Consider the following 26,112-nt stretch of genomic DNA (forward strand, 5'->3'; position numbering starts at 1 on the left):
AGACACATATCTTCTAGGCAGGCCGTTCCCAGATGTTGTGCCCTAGATTCGCCTTCTCTTCTAGCATGTCCTCCGGACAAGCGAGTCTCTTAGATATGTCATTAGCGTTAGATGTGCTCTTTCCAGAGCATTGACCCAGATCGACTTGTCTTCTGTCATGTCTAACAAGGCACACAGCAGCCTCTGTCTCGCCTCCCCACGCTCACCGCGTGCTATCTTCTATCCGCGTTTTGAGATGCTCACCATCGCCTTGCCAACCTTCCAATTGCCAGTCTTTCTTGTTGGGTCTCACCTTGTTTGGATTATATCGAGTGGTTTTAGGTATAAGAAAATAAACCTTTCTCACAGGTCCTATAACATAGATAAATTTAATTTACTTATAACACTTCCCCTTCCTCGGGGTACATCATTGGAAGACTTTGCCAACTGGACTCAATCTCTGTCAAATAAGCCCAGACTGCTTGTAGCTATTTTTCTCAAGCACGGGAGACCCTTTTCCCCTCACTCATAATGAAGAGAACTATGACAACCAGGCAAACTCATATCCATAGTATGGTCTCCTTTAAGCAGAGTCAGTGAACCCTCTTCCTGGTCTGATTTATATAACAATTTTTTCTCGGCTCGAGTACAACCCTAAAGGGCAGGGTCTATAATACCCACTGGAATTTTCCTCTGGTTCATGAGGTTTATGGAACCCTTACTCTTTCAGCTTCCCAGATGCGTGAGTATCGAGTTGCCAGGTTAAGTTTCCAGCCAGTTAAAACTGGGACTTCCTCCAACCTAAGGATGAGTCTCCTATAGTAAAGGACAAATGACACTGTTTTAAATTTTTTTTTATTTTTCCTAGCTATACAAACTTGAGTCTCATATTCAAAGTTTCTCGCCAGCACCAAACCCCGACTAAGTCCTCACTGCTATCCTGGTTAGTTGTCAGTTAGCTAATGAGGAAGGTTGCCGTCCCACTATCAACGGGTAAACCACCCTTCAGTTTACACCTCATTACATGTTTTAATTTGTATAGTTAGGAAGAATACAGATACTTTAAAAAATTTTAATTTTCCCCCTTGGGAAATTTCTTTTCTGAAATTGCTGCTGTTTTTGTTCCATAGCAAAGGCTAAATGACCCCAATCACCCTTTCTGACTCGTACAATAGTACAGGCATTTCATATTATTCAGGACAGGTAATTAATTTTTTTTAGATTTAAAAATGATTTGGTGTATACTAATTGATAAACCTATGTTCAGACAGAAAGACCCCTTTGCAACTGAATTCGTTACCATTACCCCTGAAGGGAAGTGTTGGCTAGATTCCAAATTATGTTCTTAATGACAGTCATTAGCCCAGAATATTTTTGCTCACATATTGTGACAATTTATCAGGGTAAAATGCAGTATTCCTTCATCTATCACTGATAATTGGTAGCCGCGATAAGTGAAAATCCACAGAGTAGCGACTCCCTGTTTATCTTATTATTTACGTATATTTTAGTCTTTATAAACCTCCCCCATACTAATATTAGACCATCCTCTATCTGTTATTATCTTTTCCCAGACTTTATATAGTATTATACAGAAAATACTTTTGCATTTATGAAAATCTTTGTTAACAGTACATACAGTAATAATCATATAAGCAGTTACATTAACCCTTTTACCCCCGGGCTATTTGGAAATTTCCAACCCTTAACCCCCAGGGTTATATTTTTTTCCCAGCACATTTTGCAGTATATTTTTTTTAAATTGCTTTAAAAGCCTTAATTTTTGTCAGAGAGAGGTCAGGTTGGTCTCATTCTCTTGGAAAATGCCTGAATTTTCTCAAAAAATTATCAAAAATATGATAAAAGAAAAAAAAAATTATAGCATTTTTTTGCCAGGACGTACCGGTACGTCCATGGGGGTAAAGGGATGGCTTTAGTGAAACGTACCGGTACGTCCATGGGGGTAAAGGGATGGCTTTTGTGAAACGTACCAGTATGTCCTTTGGGGGTGAAAGGGTTAAACATTATTAATGTTAGCTAATCATAAAACAATTTTAATTCTATATTCTCTCTCTCTCTCTCTCTCTCTCTCTCTCTCTCTCTCTCTCTCTCTCTCTCTCTCTCTCTCTCTCTCTCTCTCTCTCTCGAGTTGTATCTGTGTGCCGGTGAGAGAATACACTTGTGCAACCCTAAAAATATCCTGATTTAACACGGATAACAAAAGGCTATCGAGTGCAATATAGCTACAAGTTTTCGTGAATAGTTGGTGATTAGGTTGAGGTCAGAAAAGTGGGATAAAACATCTGCATAGGATAGTTATCTTGTGAATTACTAAAAATCTGATCACGATGGTGCTCTATAATACAGGCAAAGCTTGGAGGGACATTGCTGCAGTTAGCAAAAGTAAATTCCATGAGTTGGCGAAACATGAGCTTGACCGTCTGATAATAGAGGTCACTAGTAACTCCAACCAGTGTGACGGAAAAATATTCGCAGACATATTGAAACAATATGATCCAATAAACTGGAGCAAATCTGCGGAAAACATCAGCAAAATAATAGAAGAAGTTCCGAAAAGATCCAAGTGATAAAGAGACCTGTAAAGAAAGTTTACATCAATCAACACATTACATCAAAGAACTATAAGAAGTCCAATATGGTGAATATGCTGATTGATGCATTGGAAAAAAAGAATGACAAAATGGTGTACAGTGATCCCTCGTTTATCGCGATAGATATGTTCCAGACCCGACCGCGATAGGTGAAAATCCGCGAAGTAGTGACACCATATTTACGTATTTATTTAACATGTATATTCAGACTTTTAAAACCTTCCCTTGTATGTAGTACTGTTAACAAACTACCCTTTAATGTACAGAACACTTAATGCATGTACTACAGTACCCTAAACTAAAACAGGCACAAATATTAAAGGCGATTTTATATCATGCGTTTCCTAAACGCCAAAAAGCACGATAAAAAATGGCAACCAATGTTTTGTTTACGTTTATCTCTGATCATAATGAAGAAACAAACGCATTTAGTGTACACATCTGTGTATAGGTTAGTTTTTGCATCGATTATATTGATTATACAGTATGTTGATTTTGTTATTACCAATGTTTTACTTAATTTTTCTTAGGACTTCCAAATGAAATGTTTTTATTTATGTCGCCGCCTGAAACGGCGGCGTCATAAAGTACGCTCCATCTTCGATCGTAATAAACAAACGAAGGCATTTAACGCGCATGATGAAAGTGATAAATAATGATATTTCAGTAAAAGTTTTTAGAAAATATATTATTACCAATATTATTTACCGTATCTATATAAAATCATACATACGTAGCAAAGCAGGAAAACAATTTACGAGAGAGAGAGAGAGAGAGAGAGAGAGAGAGATTGTTTTACGTACGTAAATGTAAATTTTAAACAAAAAAATAGCCCCATTTCATATAAAATAGGTTATTACAAATATTTTATTTTATCATATTATAGTTGTCTGTATAATACTGTAAAGTTCAGTACAGTATGTTGTTGTTAGTCGTGGCGATGAAATTCTCACGAAACAAAAACACGACATTCGATTACAACAGCTGATTCTCTCTCTCTCTCTCTCTCTCTCTCTCTCTCTCTCTCTCTCTCTCTCTCTCTCTCTTCGTGTTATACAATACTTACATATAGATGAAGAAACTAAAATTAGTTTTCTTAGTGTCAATTAAATACGAAACGAAAAAATTATGCCGAGTTTACATCCATTTCAATCTTTGCTAAAAATACGGCATCCGATTTCATCAGCAAACCACTATTTTTTGGGAAACATCATTTTATTCTAGAAAATTGCTACTCTTTAAATAGTTAATTGCACATTAAGAGAGCGTGTACTTTTGTTTTTAAATTTCGGGTGTGTTTTAAAAATCGAGTATTGTTGACTTCTTTTTGTTTTACTTTTGGCTGTGATCAGATCAGCTGACGTCTAGCTGCCGCTCTTGAGAGCGTACGAATACACTAACAAAGTATTGTTTATACCATTTCTTAACTTATTCAAACCGTCTATACAGTTGATATTACATAAGCACCAATGTGTTATAATCTATCAAATTTTTTTGTTTATTACATTTAAAACAACACACCCTCTCTCTCTCTCTCTCTCTCTCTCTCTCTCTCTCTCTCTCTCTCTCTCTCTCTCTCTCTCTCTCTCTCTCTCTCCCCCCCATGGGCTACTTTTCACTACCATGCCATTCGAAATTTCCGGAAAATCCGCGATATATGTATATACATGCGTTATGAAAAAAATCCGCGAAGTGGTGAATCCGCGATAGTCGAACCACGAAGTAGCGAGGGGTCACTGTAATACATGTAAGATATGGTATTCCATTAATAATCCTCAACAACTGATTAGAAAATGTGATGCCTGCCCTGTTTCAATACAACCTACAAGTGCTGAAATACAGCAATAAATAAAAAAATAGAGACACAAAGGTATTCTGCTCAACATGCTTAATCTGGATAGAATATGTAATTAAGTCGAGACTAAATCTGCAAATAGTTGAAGATAAAGAAGAAGAAGAAGAAGAAGCAGAAGAAGAAAAAGAAGAAGAAGAAGAGGAAAATTAACAGGATATGTGTAAGGATGCAGAAGAAATCAATGATATAACTTATGATGCCATCCAACAACATACTTATGAAGAAATAAATTATGAGATGGAAACAAATAATAGACCCAAGAGACTCTACCCGGACCTACATACTTTTAGGGAAGAGCAAGAACAAGAAAAAAAAAAAAAAGAAAAGAAAGATATAGTCTGCAATTTGCTGAAAAGAGGTAATTGCAGATTTGGCAAAAGATGCTACTACAAGCATCCAAAGATATGCCATAATTATGAAATATATGGTAAATGTGCGTATTTAGACGGATATGGAGACGATTGCAGAGATCTCCATCCAAAAATATGCAAAAACCTAAAAGAAGGAAAAGGATGCAGTTTCAACAAAAAATGTTGATATATGCATCCTGCAATCATGAATGAAAGTAAGAAAACTCAGCAAACTGAAAAGAAAAATGAAAGCAAAAATGAAACAAAAAAGCAGGCCGCGTATATACCGCGCTATGCACCAAAGGCCCCAAGATATGAGGTCTTTCAACCCAAATATGCACATTTAGAGCCCAACTACAAAGAATGCATCTATAATGCCAGGGGTTGGTGCAGATATGGGGATAATTGCAGGTATACACACAAAAATAAATATGAAGGCAAAAGAGCAAATATAATAGAAAAGTTGGCTTTTTTAATGGCAGAATTCCTGGAAATGAAGAAAAGAACATCACATCAGAACAGGAAGGAAGCATGGGAGAATCCATATTATTACCAATATTAAATAGCCTAATGGGGATGAAACACAAATCATAATAGTGATGAATGCACAGGGTTTAGTCACGAGTAACTCTAAAAGGAAAATAGAGTTCTTAGAAGAACTAACCCAAATTGAAAAAATAGATATATTAAATATAAGTGAAACATGGTATTCCCAAGAGACTGGCAGTGATGACCAGATAATGGGTTTCCAAACTTATAGATCAGACATAACAAATAGGAATCAAGGGAGAACCGCAATATATGGAAGAGACATAAATCAAGGAAAAGTCTGTGAAAAATACAGCAACACAGAATATGAATTGATTGCGGTAGAATTTGAATTTGAAAAACTAGTGAATATTGTAGTTTACAGACCCCAAATACTAGGGAGTTTGACACAATAATAGAAAAAATAGATGATATATGTAGAAACCATAAAGACTGGAATATTCTCCTATCCGGAGATTTTAACTTTCCTTTCGTGGATTGGAAAGAACGGATAGAAGAAAGTGGTTGTATGTATACATATAAAAAAGAAAGTAATAGTAGCGCAGAAGATAAGAGGCAGTTTGAAAAGCTTCAAGATATGCTATTAGAACATAATATGCAACAAATAAACCACATTCCAACAAGAAAGGAAAATGAGGTGAATTATGTTAAAGAAATAATAGTGTATAACACGGGAATTTCAGACCACAATGTCATAGAATTAATAGTCCATTTCATAACAAGTGATCGCAGAATTAATCAAAGCACAAAACGTTGGGAAGGATATGGAAAATATAATTTTTATAGTAAGAATATAAAATGGTCAGAAATAAATGAAGAACTGAATAAAGAATGTAAAAATGTATTTGTAAGTGATAATATACAGGTAAATACGGACATACTGTACAAAATACTGGAGAAAATTGTTGAAAAATATTTACCGAAAAAAAACAATAAACAAAAGACATGAATACCAAGAGACAGAAGGATCTTATTTCAGAAAATTAGAAAGTGGAAGAAAAATCTTGCAAAAGAAAAAAATGTGTGGAAAATGATGGAAATAAAATGTAAGATAGAAAATGCAGAACAAAAGATTATACAGTCGAAAGAAAATGAAGAAAGGGACTTAAAAGAAAGGACACTTCAAAATATAAAAAAAAAAACCCAAAGTACTTTACTCCTATGCAAATAAGATAAATAAAGGGAGATTATAAATAGGCCCTCTAAGAATTGAAGGATGGCTAATGAATGAAAAAAAGGAAATATGCAACATATTAGCAGAAAAATATAAAAATGAGTTCACGCCAAGAATTGCGAATGAGAATAATGAAACAGAAATGAGAGAAGAAAATGTTGAATATCTAACAGATATAGATATTAATGAAGCAGATATTGTCAAGGCTATAAACGAAATTAAAAATGGATCGACAGCCGGACCAGATGGAGTTCCAGCGATTTTGTTAAAAAAACTGCAAACACTATCGCGAAGCCGCTTGCAATACTGCTAAGACAAAGTGTAGATATGAGTGATATATATACATACATACATACATATACCAAGGCACTTCCCCCAATTTTGGGGGGTAGCCGACATCAACAAATGAAACAAAACAAAAAGGGGACCTGTACTCTCTACGTTCCTCCAGCCTAACAAGGGACTCAACCGAGTTCAGCTGGTACTGCTAGGGTGCCACAGCCCACCCTCCCACATTATCCACCACAGATGAAGCTTCATAATGCTGAATCCCCTACTGCTGCTACCTCCACGGTCATCTAAGGCATCGGAGGCAGCAGCAGGGCCTACCCGAACTGCGTCACAATCGCTCGCCATTCATTCCTATTTCTAGCACGCTCTCTTGCCTCTCTCACATCTATCCTCCTATCACCCAGAGCTTTCTTCACTCCATCCATCCACCCAAACCTTGGCCTTCCTCTTGTACTTCTCCCATCAACTCTTGCATTCATCACCTTTAGCAGACAGCCATTTTCCATTCTCTCAACATGGCCAAACCACCTCAGCACATTCATATCCACTCTAGCTGCAAACTCATTTCTTACACCCGTTCTCACTCTCACCACTTCGTTCCTAACCCTATCTACTCGAGATACACCAGCCATACTCCTTAGACACTTCATCTCAAACACATTCAATTTCTGCCTCTCCGTCACTTTCATTCCCCACAACTCCGATCCATACATCACAGTTGGTACAATCACTTTCTCATATAGAACTCTTTTTACATTCATGCCCAACCCTCTATTTTTTACTACTCCCTTAACTGCCCCCAACACTTTGCAACCTTCATTCACTCTCTGACGTACATCTGCTTCCACTCCACCATTTGCTGCAACAACAGACCCCAAGTACTTAAACTGATCCACTTCCTCAAGTAACTCTCCATTCAACATGACATTCAACCTTGCACCACCTTCCCTTCTCGTACATCTCATAACCTTACTCTTACCCACATTAACTCTCAACTTCCTTCTCTCACACACTTCCAAATTCTGTCACTAATCGGCCAAGCTTCTCTTCTGTGTCTGCAACCAGTACAGTATCATCCGCAAACAACAACTGATTTACCTCCTATTCATGGTCATTCTCGTCTACCAGTTTCAATCCTCGTCCAAGCACACGAGCATTCACCTCTCTCACCACTCCATCAACATACAAGTTAAATAACCACGGTGACATCGCACATCCCTGTCTCAGCCCCACTCTCACCGGAAACCAATCACTCACTTCATTTCCTGTCCTAACACATGCTTTACTACCTTTGTAGAAACTTTTCACTGCTTGCAACAACTTTCCACCAACTCCATATAACCTCATCACATTCCACATTGCTTCCCTATCAACTCTATCATACGCTTTCTCCAGATCCATAAACGCAACATACACCTCCTTACCTTTTGCTAAATATTTCTCGCATATCTGCCTTACTGTAAAAATATGATTCATACAACCCCTACCTCTTCTAAAACCACCCTGTATTTCTAAGATTGCATTCTCTGTTTTATCCTTGATCCTATTAATCATTACTCTACCATACACTTTTCCAACTACGCTTAACAAACTAATACCTCTTGAATTACAACACTCATGCACATCTCCCTTACCCTTATATAGTGGTACAATACATGCACAAACCCAATCTACTGGTACCATTGACAACACAAAACACATATTAAACAATCTCACCAACCATTCAAGTACAGTCACACCAACTTCCTTCAACATCTCAGCTCTCACACCATCCATACCAGACGCTTTTCCTACTCTCGTTACATCTAGTGCTCTCCTCACTTCATCTATTGTAATCTCTCTCTCATTCTCATCTCCCATCACTGGCACATCAACACCTGCAACAGCAATTATATCCGCCTCCCTATTATCCTCAACATTCAGTAAACTTTCAAAATATTCCGCCCATCTTTTCCTTGCCTCCTCTCCTTTTAACAACCTCCCATTTCCATCTTTCACTGTCTCTTCAATTCTTGAGCCAGCCTTCCTTACTCTCTTCACTTCTTTCCAAAACTTCTTCTTATTCTCTTCATATGAATGACCCAATCCCTGACCCCACCTCCGGTCAGCTGCCCTCTTTGCCTCGCGTACCTTGCGCTTTACTTCCACATTTTTCTCTTTATATTTTTCATACTTCTCTACACTATTACTCTGCAGCCATTCTTCAAAAGCCCTCTTTTTCTCTTCCACTTTTACCTTCACTCCTTCATTCCACCATTCACTGCCCTTCCTCATGCTGCCTCCAACAACCTTCTTGCCACACACATCACTTGCAATCCCAACAAAATTTTCTTTTACTAACTTTCACTCCTCCTCTAAATTGCCAGTTTCTCTTACTTTCACTTCGTCATATGTCATTTTCAACCTTTCCAGATATTTACTTTTTACCCCCGGTTTTATTAGCTCTTCAACCCTCACTAGCTCCCTTTTACATTCACCTACTCTATTCCCCCACTCTTTTGCTACAACTAATTTTCCTTCCACCAAAAAATGATCAGACATACCGTCAGCCATACCCCTAAACACGTGCACGTCTTTCAATCTTCCAAACATTCTTTTAGTTATCAACACATAATCCATTAATGCCCTTTCTACTACTTTTCCATTTGCCACTCTCACCCATGTATACTTATTTTTATCTTTATTCTTGAAAAAGCTATTACTTATCACCATCTCTTGCTCAACACACATATCCACCAGGCTCTCACCACTCTCATTTTCACCTGGTACGCCATACTTCCCAATGACACCTTCTACCTCTCCAGCGCCCACTCTAGCATTTAAATCACCCATGACAACTACATAATTCCTTCTACCCAGTCCTTCTACACACCTAGTTAATTCATTCCAGAACTCATTCCGCTCTTCTTCACTTTTCTCACTACCTGGCCCATACGCACTGACAAACACCCAACATTCCCTACCCAACCTAACCCTTACCCACATTAACCTAGGTGATATCTCCTTCCATTCCACTACTTTACCTGTCATCCATTCACCCAGCAATAAAGCCACACCCTCTCTCGCTCTTCCCCTTTCAATCCCAGACACTCTACCAGACATTTCACCAAACATCACTTCACCCTTTCATTTTATCTTTGTCTCACACAAGGCCAATACATCCATCCTTCTATTCCTAAACATACTTCCAATTTCACATCTTTTACTCTCTATCGTACTACATCCACGCACATTCAAACACCCCAAAACTAGAGTGCGGGGAGCAGTCACTCTCCCCCCAGAGTGAGATATATATTAAACATAAATTAGCTTATATAACTCCTATCTTCAAAAGTGGATCAAGACTAGAGGCAAGCAATTATAGACCTGTTAGTCTAACATCACATATTATGAAAGTGTATGAGAGGGTGATAAAAAAGAAAATAATGAATCATTTGGTTAAAAATAATTTGTTCAATATAGGTCAGCACAATTTTGTGCCCCGAAAAAGCACACAAACCCAACTGATAGCACACTATGAAAACATATACAAAAATATGATAAATAAAAAAGACAGATGCGATCTATCTAGATTTTGCAAAAGCCTTTGACAAGGTAGACCATAATATATTAGAGAAAAAAAATGAGAAAGCATAATATTGTGGGAAAGATAGGAAAATGGGTAAAAGAATTCCTGCAAAACAGAAAACAGATCGTGGTTGCAAATGACGAGAAATCAGATGAAGTTCAGGTAATATCTGGCGTGCCACAAGGTACGTTATTAGCTGCACTGCTGTTTGTTATTATGATCTCAGACATAGACTGTGATGTTGAAAACTCTGTAGTGAGAAGTTTCGCCGATGACACAAGAATAAGTAGAGAAATTACTTGTGATGAAGATAGGAACTCACTACAAAGAGATCTAAACAAAATATATGAATGGGCGGAGATAGATAGGATGGTATTTAACTCCGATAAATTTGAATCAATAAATTATGGAAACAGAGAAGGAATGGAATATGCATACAAGGGACCTAATAACGAGTTAAGGACCTTGACTACTGGGAAAGACTGCAATTTTTAAAACTATATAATCTAGTAAGGAGAAGAGAACGCTACATGATAATACAAGCATGGAAGCAAATAGAAGGAATTACTGAAAACATCATGGAGCTAAAAATATCAGAAAGAGCAAGCCGAGGTAGATTAATAGTGCCAAAAAATATACTAGGAAAACTAAGAAAGGCGCACAGGACATTGATCCACTACGCACCAGCATCGATAATGCAGCAACTATTTAATGTGCTGCCAGCTCATCTAAGAAACATATCAGGAGTGAGCGTAGATGTGTTTAAGAATAAGCTCGATAAATACCTGGGGAACCCAAACATAAAATAAGGCTCTCTCTCTCTCTCTCTCTCTCTCTCTCTCTCTCTCTCTCTCTCTCTCTCTCTCTCTCTCTCTCTCTCTCTCTCTCTCTCTCATTCTCTCTCTCTCATTCTCTCTCTCTCATTCTCTCTCTCTCATTCTCTCTCTCTCTCTCTCTCTCTCTCTCTCTCTCTCTCTCTCCCCGTTGAAGATATTTCTTGAAGATATTTCTGCTGGCTTGATTGATGACTATGATATTCTTCTCATCTTTCTTAATGTAGCGAAAGGTCGACTCAATGTTGTAATGGTGTCCAGCTGCTGCGAAACTTCTGCCTTCTTTTAACATATTGTGAAGTTTCAACTTCTCAACTAAACTAAAGCCTCAAGATACAAAATTAATTCATTCTGGAGGGGCTTTCGTTTCATGGCATTTTGTATTATAAGTCACGTTTTACATATAAAACGACTAATTTGTTCCAGACCTTACAAAAACACCACATTAAATTTTATAATAGAGCTACAGTATAACCACAATGAAATACTGTACAGCCAAATATATTTGAATCATTCAATATACTTAATCTAACCTAAATGTTAATACTTGTAAATTAGGTAGTTATTAGAACATAATGCAATATTAAATTAAATATAATACATTACATATAGTACAATGCTGTTCATATGGTGTACAAAATATACAGTACCATATGCATTGTACTATTATTATAGTTATTCTTACTATAGAGAGACATGTATTCTGTTACTGTATGCATAAACACCCCGTTTTCTTCAACTGAGATATTTTTAATGGGTGACTATATTATTCTTGGCCTGGCTGGCCAATCTCTTTACTTATGAAAGGTTTTTTGCAATGTGAGTCGGAAAAAGCTTCACAGCGTGAAAATTTCGTAAACAGAAGCTTTCGTATCGAGAGTTATCACTGTATGGTCAAAATCTTCCTTTGCTGCTTAGGATCACTACCAGAGGCCTTAAAAGGAGTTGGGCATTTAGTCAGCATCGTAAGGATTGAAACAAAAATAAAAACACTATAACTTCACAAACTCGGGAACACAAGTTACTGAATACAACGTAAACACAAGTGAGGTGCATTTGGGAGAAAGTTGCATGGCGAGATATTGCGAGCTGTTCTCCATGGCCAATCAGCTCCCAGTATACAAATCTCCATGCTCTCATTGGTTGACTCTCGCCTGGCAACCAATTACGTGTAACAAGTAAGATCTCAAGTGAGTACCAAAAAGCGGTATGACGCAACTCGCTGTTTCTTTGCGAGTTTACACTTTTCTGTATTTCTTGGGTTTGCGCGATTTAGCAGAAAATACGCAAAATTAAAAACATACTGTATATATTTGAAAACCCGCAGGGCACTAAGGCTACGAAACATGAGCCGCAATATGCCGAGGGAATACTGTACATCCCAAGAACGGTAAAATGCTCATATACTATACAGTTTGACAATCTATTTGGGTAAAGTACGTACCATGTAGGTAGAATGTTCATATACAGTTTGAAAATATATTAGGGTAAAGTATATACCTGTAGCATAATTTTGGAATGCTAAAAAATGCAGATTTATAGGAATATATTTACCTTTAAATAGTACAGTATTAGATACATGGCCATGACGCCAGATTAAAATGCATAGTAATTTTGGATGCTGTGACATTTGATATTTTATTTAAAAATAATTGTGTAATACTTTTTTAATGCTCTCAATTTTATTGTGCATAACAGATTATATTTTGGTTCCAGGTATAGTGAGGGAGAAATTCATTTTAACTTGATGGCTATAGTCAGCGATCGCAAAATGGTTATTGAACGCAACATTGCTAGAATACAAAAGGAAGTAGAGGTAAGGTGTCATTGGAAAAATAAAGATTGTTGAATTGATGAAGGTATTTTTCACATATATCTTTGGCAACAAAGTCTGAGAAGTATTAAGGTTGACATGTATGAGATACATAATTAAGTTCCAACTTACTGATTGAACTGCATTTAGATCGATTGAACTGCATTTAGATATAAAAATTTTATTTGATGATATCCCCAAAATGGAATTAGTCTTGAGATAAAATCTTTAACTTGGATAAGTTTACTCAAACAGTTTGTCCAGCTTTATACATATTCCTCTGGATGATTTACATTGTAATTTATAGAGCATGTGTATATTTTTCATATAAGGCATGTGAATTTTAGGCTTTAAAAACCATGTTGTTTTGATTTTGTTGTTTATATTTAGAAATACCTATGCAATAATTGCACCATTCAGTTATATCCAAAGTTCATTTATGGAAAAAGCAGACTTGAAAGGTGTTTTTATTCCATATAGTTGTTATTACAGTTCTTATACAGTAATTAAATATTATTTTGTTTGAGTTATTGCAAACAGTTCCTTTACAAATCTGTCGAAGTACCAATCTCGGCAAGTCCAACTAAATTCAGTCCGTATTACACTTGTGAAGAAGCCCCCGACTCATGAACATTTGCGCTGATTGTTAGATTTTTTATTTGTTCCGTAACTGGAATACAAACCAAGCTATTTAATAGGGGTGTTACTTTCGGCGCAGCTGAAATGACGAGCCATTAAAATTTATCAAGGGTTTACTACCCACACCGCTAGTTAGCGGGGGTAGGGGAGGATAGCTTGCTCTCCTCCCCCCCCCCCCCCCCTCACACACACCTGTGCTTGAGCTCACAATACTTTTGGCTCGGAGCGAGAATGGTTGTTTCCTCTCTCTCCTCGCCTATTTTGGGCTGCCATTAATTTTTGTCTTTTTACTTACTTTTTCTTATACTTGTAAATATATATATATATATAAACATTCTTAATGTTTATGTATATATATGTGTATAGAAATGTAGTAAGTTTTCATTTCAGTGTTTGTGCTGTGTGTGTGATATACGACAACGACAATTGCGTAGTAGCAAGGCCAGCACAGTTCCACTTTGTGGGGAACGACCTCTCCCTCTCTGATCCATCGGTCTTCCCGTCAGCATATATCCGTTAACTCGGCCGCCGCAGAGGAATCGTCATCACCTGGACCCTCTTCATTCAACTTTTGTCTTCGCCTTTTCCTCTTTTCCTACGGGGAAACTTGGATTCTGAGCGAAGGGAATGTGGCCTTTTAAAGATTGACTACAGTCTCTCTTCTCGAGGTCGTTCACCTTTACTACAACAACGTACTATTGCGGAAGTTCCTTTCTCGTATGCGGGTTAGGTTGCTATTCCGTTTGTTTGTCTCAATTATTTTAAGTGAAATCTAATTGTATTTCAACTTTTCAGCTTTCTCCGTGGGGAACTCTTTCCTTCGGGGGGTCAGTGGTTCTCACTATTAGTGAATATTCTTAGATGATTTGAATAATTATAATTCTGTTTTTATTAGTTACTCCGCTCCCCCCCCCCCCCTTCTCCCGTGGATGTCATCTGGGGAAGGAAGGGCGCATACTTGATTCTTATTTTATGTTTCTCCTCGGGGTTCCTCTTCAGAGTTCCTCCCTAGGGAATTTCTGTTAAATAATTATTTAATTTTATTTTCCCAGTTAACTATGCAGTTTTTTTTCTTCGTTCGACTAAAGAGTGCCAACAAAGCAGAGCTGTCCTGTTCATGCCTGGGGAATCTGCTGTCACTGCTGTCCCTCAGAGGATGTCTTCATGAGAGTCATTCCTTCTCTTAGAAGTACTCCCATGACAACATAGCCAGCACTTCAGTTCATCTTAGAATGCTAAAGGAGGTTCGCCTCCATGGGTTAGACGACTTCCCTTCCGCGGGAGGTTTCCTCCCCAGATGTGAGGTTGTTTTCTCCCTTCAGAGGGAGAACTTCCCATACCTTAATAATTCATCGCCTCCAACTACTGTTGCTGCCCTTCGGCCAGACTTCTCTCCCCCCTTGCTGAGTTTCTCTTCCTTCAGGGGTGGAGTACAGTCTTGGCAAGTCTCTTCTACGAAGTGTTCACCTCTCTCGCGAACGAGAGAGGCCACTCATAGAGACTCCTCTTCGGAGGATCGCTACTGCTAAAGTTAGCTTGCTGATCCACCGGCCCTAAGGGGCGTCATCACGAGTGTCTTCAAGTCTCTTCTACGAAGTGTCGCCTCTTTCGTTCGTGAGAGAGGCCACTCATAGAGACTCTTCTTCGGAGGATTGCTACTGACAAGGTCAGCTTGCTGATCCAACGGCCCTAAGGGGCGTCATCACGTGTGTCTTCAAGTCTCTTCTACGAAGTAGTCACCTCTCTCGTTCGCGGGAGAGGCCTCTTATAGAGACACCTCCTCGAAGGATCAAGCAGACCTTCCAGTGACCTACCAATCTACCAGCGCAACCTTGTGCTGCAACGTAGTCCTTTGGACTTCGATCCTTGACTCTAACACGGACCTCTTACGGTCCCATCGGTGGATGCTCGCCCTTCCAAAGGGCACATCCCAGTTCCTAATCGTCCTGCCAGCTGACCTACCGATCTACCAGCGCAACCTTGCGCTGCAATGAAGGACTTCAGTCCTGGATTCTAAAGCAGACCTGCTTACGGTCCCCATCGGGGTATGCTCGCCCTTTTTTTAAAGGGCACATCCCAGTTCTTGATCGTCCTGCCAGCTGACCCTCCAACCTACTAGCGCTACCTTCGCGCGCGCTTGCCGATCTTCTTAAGCGCGCAAGCGCCGACGATCTTCCGCGAGCGGGAAACCGCACTCTTATATACGCGCGCAAGCGCCGACAATCTTTCGCGCGCGGGTACCGATGGTCTCCCGTGCGCACTCTCACCGAAATTCTTACGCGCACAAGCGCCGACGATCTTCCACGCGGTGGTACCGATGGTCTCCCGCCCGCGCGCCAATAGTTTTCCGCTCACGCGCCGATAGTCTTCCGCGCGCGCTTATAATCTTCCCCCCGCGCACACCGATAGTCTTCCACGCTCGCGCCAACAATCATGTACACGCTCTTACGATCTTACGCACGCGAGTGCCCATGGTCTCCCTCGCGCGCGGTGATGATTTTCCACTCGCACTAGCGCCAAAAAGCGCCAATGCCCTTGCGCGTGGTAACAGTTCCGCACGCAAGGCCGACTTTCTTCCCCGCGCGAGCACCAAGGGTCTTCCGCATGCGCACCAACAGTATTGCGCATGTGCGTGCCGACTTTCTTCCCCGCGCGGGCGCCGATGGTATCTTGCACGTGCGCCAATAGTCTACCGTGCGAGCGCACCAACGGCCTTCGCGTGTGCGCGCTCCAATAATCTTGAGTGCAAGCATACAGCCTTCCGTGCGCTCCGACGGTCTTCAACGTGCGGGTGCCGATGGTCTTCCGCACGCATGTGCCAACAATCTCCATGTAGTACTCTCACGCACGCGCCAATGCTCCCACTCTTGCGCAACCAGTCACACGCTTCGGTGTATTCTAGGGAGAATGCACAAAACTACACAATGCCTTACGGCGCGCCAGCGATCTTCCTCACTTTCTTACGCCCTCCTGCGCAGTTACGGTCCCCGGATTCATACGCCAGCTCTTGCCAAAGAGTCAAGGCTCGCAGATCCAATGCACCAGCTCTTGTCTAAGAACCAGCGCTTGCCTGTTCTCCAGGCAGATATTAAGCACTAGCACCATCCTGTGTACCATCGCTCCAGACTCACCTACACACTCGCGCAATTGTCAGTTAAAAGGAGTGAAATTTTTTGGACAGGTCACCATTGCCCCATTCCTCCCCGCAAGCACATAAACTTTGCCTCCGCGAAACGAGGAATAAGGCTCCACAGAAGGATTCAAGATCCCGAAGATTCCATCCTACAAGGGAATCGAATCGGGGAATCCTTGGTCCCTGTCTCTTCTGAAGTTTCTTTTTTCCTTGACAGACCACCAGCAGCAAACAGGAAAGCATCAACAGACTGATCTCTAGATCACTGTTTGCTGATGGCTAGTTCACAGTTTACTGGTCGCTAGGTCGCCGATCACCAGATCGCCAATTGCTAGCTCAATGCTGATCTGTGACCTCTAGTCCCTCTAATGACTAACGATCTCCAATTGCTAGCATTTCCAATCATTGATTGCTAATCATTATCCAGTCATCCGCTTGTCGATCACTAGATCACCAATGAGCAGCTCATCTTTCTTCGATCATTGAACTCAGCTCGCTGATCTCTGACCAGCCCATCTTCAGCTTGCTCATTTCTGACCAAACAGAGGGGATCATAATTAGCTGGCTGATCTCGAACTCACCATCGGCGCACAGACCACCGATTCATGGTCATCGGTTATTTGCCAGCAGTACGTGACTCGAACTTACTAGTCAACTGCTTCCTGTAGTTCTTAGATCAGAAGTTATACAACATACTTCTCGCTACTGGCCGTTTGCCATCACGCTAAAGTGATCGGTAAATGTAGGACAACTCTCATCAACGGCTTGCCAACAGGGAACTACTTGCGAGCACTCTCCAACTGCACAGTATCCACGATACCCAACGGTTAACCATTGATTAACATTCGCCAGATTAATTCTATTCTAGGGAATAGCATCAATCCCATCAGGGCGCATGGTAAGGCTAAGCGTGGCCTTCCTTCTAAAAAAAATTCTCTCTCAGAGAAGAATCCTTACACTGGATATCGCTCCTGTTCCTTTACGACACGAGTCAAGACTCCAGCGTCGACAATCTTCCATACAAAAGGATCAACAAGGAGCTGTCCCTTTCTGTCGATGCCCACTCCATGTTGGAGTTTGATCGAGGGTTAAGACCTCAGGTCTTCATTTGCACACTGGACCTTAAGGACACTAACTCCCAGGTCCAAACCATCCATCTAGGAAGGTTGGAAGATTCAGTCTAGACAAACAAGAAACACCAGTTCAAGGCACTGTGCTTCGGTCTTTCCATTACACCCATCCTGGTCTCTCAGGATCGGCTTCCGTCTCCGCTCTCTCAGGACGACTGACTGACCTTAGCAGACTCAGTGGCAACCTTGCATTAACACTGGAATTTCTGAAGTCTTTTTACCAAGATCCAGTGATCAGGAATCTTCCCTACTTCCCTCCCAGGAGACTGGTGTATCTGGGAATGATTCTAAACACCAATCTCCACAAAAACCTTCTCGAAACGAGAACAACTTCCATTCCAGGAGACTGGAGTCGGAAAAAGAAAGAAAGGAGGAACCATAGTGCTGCACCACACGACCTCAGCCCTCTGGACAGAGCCCGAAGGTACCTTCACTTGGATCTCTTAAGAGATGAAGGCCAACTTTCCGGTCCTTCAACAACCTCATCGGTTCCTAACAGACCACTCAGTGATGTGATGGACGACACACCACACACCACATAGAGACTCACATCGACAAGCAAATAGGATCTGGCTTGTAGAATCTTCCCATCTAATAGTATAAACACTAAGATGGGCCAAAGTCCGTTCGGTACCACTTTCAGCCCTCTTCATTACAGACTGGAAGAACAGGCTCACCGACAATCTGTGCACAACATCTCAGATAGGTATACCAAATGGACTTTGGATCGCCATATAGCCGACAAAGTCCCGACTTTACGAGGTCCTCCAACTAGGGTGTCTGTTCACAATGCCCCTAAACCTCAGGCTACCATTGTTCACCAGCCCTAGACCCCAAGGCTCTCTGGCAACAACGGTGGGTACAACAATAACGTTTACGTCTCGTCCCTGTTTTATCTGGAGAAGGGCACTCAACAAGGCTAGAACATCGGTCAACCTCTCAAGGACTCTCCTAGCTCCGCTATGATATTTTGCAGAAAGGTCTCCAAACCTTTTGCAGCTCCTGATAGAGCCTCCAAGAGAACCCTCTCCGCATATCAGACAACCCACTTCGACACCTACCACAAGCTATAGCCTTGCTATGAGTGTACGCCTGAAGACTACCCAATACCTCTTTGCGTAGAGGTTGTCTAGATACCTGAGGAGTTCCTCAGCATCAGTCTACCAGTTAGTATCACGTCTTGTGGGGTGGGTGTCATGGGAAAGTGTCTCTTCTCTCGATACCTTGATTCCAGCAATAGCAAAATCCTCAAGTATTTGCAAGAGGAAAAGATACCCTATTCAGTTTCGACAGGTAAAGATGATCACTCAACCTTGATCCTTCACCTTCATACTGAAAGAAAGGGACACCCTTTCATCGATAGACTTTTCCTAACTCATACGGACTTACTAATTGCCTTTCCCCAGTCGGAATTGAGACCTTCCACTCAGAACATAGTTCAATCTCCGATCCCTAAAGGGACCTCCTTGTGTTCCACTTCACCAGGCAACAAATTTCCTCCTGATTTAAGAACACAATGTTCCTACACACTCGGACAGCAGCCATACGAGTTAAGGAACTTCATGGTCTCTCTTTCGACATTGCCCATTATTGAGAAGGGCGAAAGACAAGGTTCAGTTCCGTCCCTGAGTATGTCACCAGACACAGTCTCCAGAGGTGACAGATCGTACACAAGTGTCAACTAGGTAACGGTCGATCCAGATCATCCGTTACTGTATCCAGGGTAAGGTACAGTGAACCCTCGCTACTTCGTGGTTCGACAATCGCGGATTCACCACTTCGCGGGGTTTTTCCATAACCCATATACATATCGCGGATTTTCCGGAAAATTCGAAAATACCGCGAAATCTGAAGACAACCAAATACGATATTTTGTTACCTGTAATTCCATTAATACTGTAATTAGTAATATCTGTTCTTACTGATTGTTCATTGCATTACATATGATATATAATTCAGCACAGAAAGAAATAAAACACGAAAAGAGAATGTGATCATACGATAATTCAGTACTGTATACAGTACGTAGTAAAATTAAATCGAACATGAAACGCAAATCAGATGCAGTCATACCATATTAGAATGGTGTAATGCTGCTGTTGGCTACTACTGTACTACAAATGTAATGGATGTGCTTCTTTTCCATGAATCTTTTGTATGTATACGTACGTAGTACTGCATCCAATAATATTCTTTGTTGCAAAAATCACATTTCGAATAAGCGTACGAGAGAGAGAGAGAGAGAGAGAGAGAGAGAGAGAGAGAGAGAGAGAGAGAGAGACACACACACACACACATCCTACAACAAAAGCGTAAAATAGCGTACGTAAAGCTGTATTATTATTATTGTTATTATTATTATTATTGTTGTTGTTAATAAAATTATTATTGTTATTATTATTATCATTATTATTATTATTACAGTACTGTACTGTATTATTATCATTATTTATTATTATTACGGTATTTACTTAATCTACGTACGTTCGGTATGCGCGGGGCATCTTCTATGAGTTGGTAACCTACGCATCATAGTACTGTAAGACGGGTTGTGATTGGTTCAAGCGCTGATAGATGACGAATCAGAACTCAAGTTTTGTTATCTAGCCTGTGATTGGTGTTTTGCCATCATCTCCTACCCGCAGCATCTAGGTTCTTGCGGGGCTGGATCGTCCACTCTCTGTTACCGCGTATCGCTGAGTAGACGTTCTTAAGTTTGTGAATCTGTGCTGTGTGCGACTTTTTTAAGTTGAACTTTTTGTTACTGTAAATCCTACTGTAATGGCTCCCAAGCGTTCTGCTTCTCTTAAGGCTGGTAGTGAGCCTAAACGCCACCGAAGGATGATGACGATAGCTGAGAAGGTTACGCTTCTCGACATGTTAAAAGATGGTAGAAGTTACGCGGCCGCTGACCGCCATTTTGGCATCAACGAATCTACTGTTCGCTATATCAAGAAGGACGAGGCGAACATTAGAAAGACGGCTGCAATCACCTTTAGCAGATCAGCGAAGCGAGTCGTTACAACGCGTAATAAAACGATCGTACGCATGGAAGGTGCTTTAGCTGTGTGGATTGCCGACTGCCGGAAGAAGAACATAGCGTTGGATACGAACACCATCCAAACAAAGGCTTTGAGCTTATATGAGAATTTTGCTGCAAAGGAACCTAAAGACGACGACGGCAACCATGCTGAAGATGATGATGATGCAGATGATCCTCAACCAGGGACATCCACTGATTCCCAGCCTCAGAAACGTTTTTCTGCCAGCAAAGGATGGTTCGCGAAGTTTCAGAAACGCTTCGCCCTGAAAAGCGTTTCCCTGCATGGGGAGTCTGCTTCCGCTGACACTGCCGCTGCTGAAACTTACGTGAACCAGACGTTCAAGAATATTATCGCCGAAGGTGGATATAAGCCGGAACAAGTCTTTAATATGGATGAGACCGGCTTGTTTTGGAAGAGAATGCCGTCGCGAACTTTCCTGTTCAAAGAGGAAGCCAAAGCCTCTGGCTTTAAAGCATTCAAGGATCGCGTTACCCTCGTGATGTGTGGCAATGCTGCTGGATTTTTGCTAAAGCCGGGGCTTATTTATAAGTCGAAAAATCCTCGCGCTTTGAAAAATGAAAATAAGAATCTCCTTCCCGTGTACTGGATGCATAATCAAAAAGCATGGATCACGAAGATGCTGAGCTCCAACTGGTTCCATCAGTGTTTTATCCCGCAAGTCAGCAAATATCTCTTAGAGAAGGGCTTGCCATTCAAGATCCTTCTCCTTATGGATAACGCTGGTGGACACGCAACTGACCTGTCGCATGAGGGCATTCAGGTTGAGTTCCTGCCACCCAACACCACGTCATTAATTCAACTGATGGACCAGGGGGTTATCAGGGCGTTCAAGGCCCTCTACACGAAGAACACCTTGGCGGACCTCGTTGCGTGTGTGGATGCTGCCCAAGATGATAAGGATGAAGATTTTAACTTGAAGGCGTACTGGCGGCAGTACACCATAGCCACGTGCCTGCAGAATATTCAGAAGGCACTTCAAGAGATGAAACCTGCAACCGTGAATGCGAGCTGGAAGAAGTTGTGGCCCGATATTGTTTACGACGACAAGGGATTTACTCCGTCGGAAATCCAACACTCTGCAATACGCAAATCTGTGCAGTTGGCTGCCATAATTGGAGGTGACGGGTTTGGCGACATGACGACTGAAGACGTCGACGAGTTGTTGGACTGCCATTCCCAGCCCCTAACTGACGCAGACTTCGAAGACCTGACGAAATCGGCAAGCGAAGAAGATAGTGATACCCAGGAAGAGACCCAAGAAAATGTCGAAGAATCGGGCTTAACATTAGAACGGCTTGCCAAGGCCTGCAACCATGCGAAGGAGTTGAAAGAAATGTTGCAAGAGTGGGACGAGGATATGGTTCGCTCGATGCAATTCTGCAACAAGATCGATGAAGACATGACTCCCTACAAAATGCTCTTGGATCGAAAAAAGAAGCAGCGGCAACAACTTCCGATCACAATGTTCTTCCAGCCTCGCAAAAAAGAGCCAGTTCCTCCTGCTAGTACGCCTTCGGAAGAAATTGAAGAAGTTTCCCAGGAAGAAGTTGAAGAGGTGTCCCAGGAAAAGACACCTCCGTCTGAAGAGACGTAAAATACTACCTGGCTGTACAGTAGAACACATCATCAGCTTCATCATCATCATTTCTACTGTGCAGCAAATTCATCGCCATCATCATTCAAGTTTTTCTTCAACTTCTTTCGTGGTGAGTACAGTAACAATCTTTATTTTTTACTTTAATATTCTTACTGTACATTCTAAAACTGTATTTGTGCCTGTTTTATAGTTTAGTACTGTACGTACTGTATGCATTAAGTTAAAGGGAAGGTTTTAAAAGTCTACATTTTGTAACCTATCATATTTTTTTTGTTTAAAATTTACATTTATGTACGTAAAACAATCTCTCTCTCTCTCTCTCTCTCTCTCTCTCTCTCTCTCTCTCTCTCTCTCTCTCTCTCTCTCTCTCTCTCTCGTAAATTGTTTTCCTGCTTTGCTACGTACAATACTGTATGTGCTGTACAGTACTGTATGATTTTATATAGATACGGTAAATTATATTTGTAAGGTAACATATTTTGTCAATGCTTTTACTGTAAATACTGTATGTGCTGTATCATTATTTATCACTATCATCATGCGCGTTAAATGCCTTGTGTGTTCTGAGCGTGGTTGTTTACTGAGCGTACAGTACTTTATGACGCTGTCGTTTCAGGCGGCGTCATAAAGAAAAAATTTCATTTGGAAGTCCTAAGAAAAATACGTAAACTAAAACATTGGTTATAAAAAAATCAACATACAGTACTGTATAATCAATATAATCGATGCAAAAACTAACCTATACATATATGTGTACACTAAATGAGTTTGTTTCTTCATTATGATCAGAGATGAACGTAAACAAAACATTGGTTGCCATTTTTTATCGTGCTTTTTAGGTGTTTAGGAAATGCATGATATAAAATCACCTTTAATATTTGTGCCTGTTTTAGTTTAGGGTGCTGTAGTACATGCATTAAGTGTTCTGTACATAAAAGGGTGGTTTGTTAACAGTACTACGTACAAGGGAAGGTTAATACATGTTAAATAAATAGGTAAATATGATGTCACTACTTCGCGGATTTTCACCTATCGCGCCCGCGTCTGGAACCTATCTACCGCGATAAACGAGGGTTCACTGTATGAGACTTTACCTAAAGGAGACAACAACAGCCTGCCTGGGTCCCTCCTCTTGTCAGCACCGAGAGAGACTAGAGGAGGATCGCCGAAACATCATCTCGACATGACGACTCACAGTGTCAGGGGCATAACTATGCCCCTGGTCCTTCTTAGCAGATTACTCTGTGACACAGGTTTTACAAGAAAGGATGTGAATGCTCCAGGTGACTTTCACAATCTTTCTCCTGCAAGACATAACTCACAGGAACTCGATACGATCTCTATCGGTCCAGTGGTGGCTGCACAACAGCTGGTTGTATACCTCAAGCTCCTTATTGGACAAGTAGCAGAAGGTTGAGGGCACTGTTACCCGGTTTTAGTCTGCGTGAATGAAAAGATTTGACTGGCTCTTATTCTTTTCTTCATCCTACCCTCTCGTGGGGAAAGCAGCATCCTGGGTTCTCTGCATAGCTAACCTCAAACCACTGCGGGTAAACCATGCTTCCTTGTGTTCCTAGTATTAAGACTAATACTGTTATGTCCCCCATACCCTGACGAGGTGGTATTGGGAAAGTCCTAGGCTACAGGTTTCCATCTAAAGAACTTCAGAACAACTTCCTAGGATGAGTCACACTTCTTCATACCTTCACACACAGCTTGCGTAGGCCGCAGTCCTTGCATAGCAAGGTTCTAGCAAGGTGCAGGAACTCCTTATTTCTTGGGTGCTTACACACTCAAATAACGAGCCCCCGGGCAAAGCCAAAAAGCCAGACTGGCAGGGACATCCACCCTTCCTAATGGGTGAGTCACCCCTATTAAATAGCGTGGTTTGTATTCCAGTTACGGAACAAATGACAAATTCGTTGATAATTTGTATTTTTCCTAACTATACAAACCTTAGCTATTTAATCAAACTTGCCCGCCAGCCCTATCCCCCTTGAAGTCCTACCTCCAAGCAAAGTGAGCTCAAGCACAGGTGTGTGTGTGGGGGGGGGGGGGGGTAGCAAGCTACCCTCCCCTACCCCTGCTAACTAGCGGTGTGGGTATTAAACCCTCGTTAAATTTTAATGGCTCGTCATTTCAGCTGTGCCGAAAGTAATAACCCTATTAAATAGCTAAGGTTTTTATAGTAAGGAAAAATACAAATTATCTACGAATTTGTCATGTTAGTTATTCTATTGTAGTCCTTATGCTTCAAATGATACTTATTTTAGATAATTTATTATTTTACTATTGGGGTAACCTTCTTCACAGTGTGTCATAATAGTCTAGGAATATTCACAATTACATGCTTAAGATAAACCACCACCATTATTATTCCTTGTTTCAAGTATATGTTTAGTGCATGTGCTACTCCACTCCTTATTGTTAAATATTTTCATGATTTAAAGTATGCTGTATCTTGATTTTACAGACTGGAATATTTTATTTTAGTATATATCAAGTTAAAAACATTACAGTAACTAGATGATTTTTTTATGATGTAAAGAGGAATCTTTATTTTAATGATGGTTTACAGAGGAATCTTTTAACAGAGAAAGCAATTAGTCCACTTAAATTCTCCTCACATTCATTTAGTGTCCTTTCTGTAGATTTTGATCATGTTAAGGGCAATATGTATAAAAATCTTTTGTCTTGATGAATCTGTTCTACCTGCTGAGTTTTAGTCTTCAGAAGGGAAGGAAGTTTTTGGTTATATGATTATCATATGTTTCTAAGACTATTACCATTACTTTAGGATTTTCCATGTGGATTGTTCTTGCCTGCCAGTCATTCCCTTATTCTCGCCTCCCTGTCATTTCTTTGTTCTTGGATGCCAATCATTCCCTTGTTCTTGCCTGCTAATCATTCCCTTGTTCTTACCTGCCAGTTGTTCCCTTGCTCTTTCCTCCTAGTCATTTCCTTGTTCTTAGATGCCAATTGTTCCCTAGTTCTTGCCTGCCAACCATTCCCTTGTTCATGACTGCTGGTCATTCCCTTGTTGCAGTATACAAATTGTTTTCTTGTTCTAGCCTACTATTTGTTCCCCTATTTTAGCATACCATTTGTTCTCTTGTTCTAGTCTATCAGTCGTTCATGTTCTGCAACTAGTTTCTGTCCCTGGGAATTAGTTGGTTATATATGTAATGTCTGTATTTTAAAGTGGTTGAGAATGATAAGTCTATACTGTAATTGAGCAAAATATTTCATTACAGTATACTTGGTAATTGGTGCCCATTCAATTCTCAAGCACTGTATTTCCTACTACAATAATAGAAATAGTTTTTTTTTTTTTTTACCAGAATATCAACTGTTTCCTTAAATTGGTTTCCATTTTCTCCTATTTTTTTCAATGGAGAACTTTTGCTATTGGTTTTAGTGCTTGTTACTCACTTTGCAGAGTATCAGCATCTGCATGGTTGAGATTCCTTTTATGTCACAACTTACTTTTCAAAAGTTAATTGTTTGGTTTACCATAAAACTTT

The 26,112-nt window shown here is 40.6% G+C and overlaps 1 protein-coding gene across 1 annotated transcript in view; it reads left to right on the forward strand.

Moving 5' to 3' along the window:
* The window catches only part of Uch-L5 (ubiquitin carboxy-terminal hydrolase L5), a 225,393-nt gene that overhangs the window by 198,107 nt on the left and 1,174 nt on the right, over window positions 1–26,112 (forward strand). Inside the window, exon 6 of the mRNA XM_068355135.1 lies at window positions 12,928–13,027. Within this exon, the coding sequence (XP_068211236.1) occupies window positions 12,928–13,027 (100 nt within the window). The remainder of the gene's footprint in view (window positions 1–12,927; window positions 13,028–26,112) is intronic.

The sequence above is a fragment of the Palaemon carinicauda genome, chromosome 31 (genome assembly GCF_036898095.1).
Source record: "Palaemon carinicauda isolate YSFRI2023 chromosome 31, ASM3689809v2, whole genome shotgun sequence".
Lineage (NCBI taxonomy): Eukaryota > Metazoa > Arthropoda > Malacostraca > Decapoda > Palaemonidae > Palaemon > Palaemon carinicauda.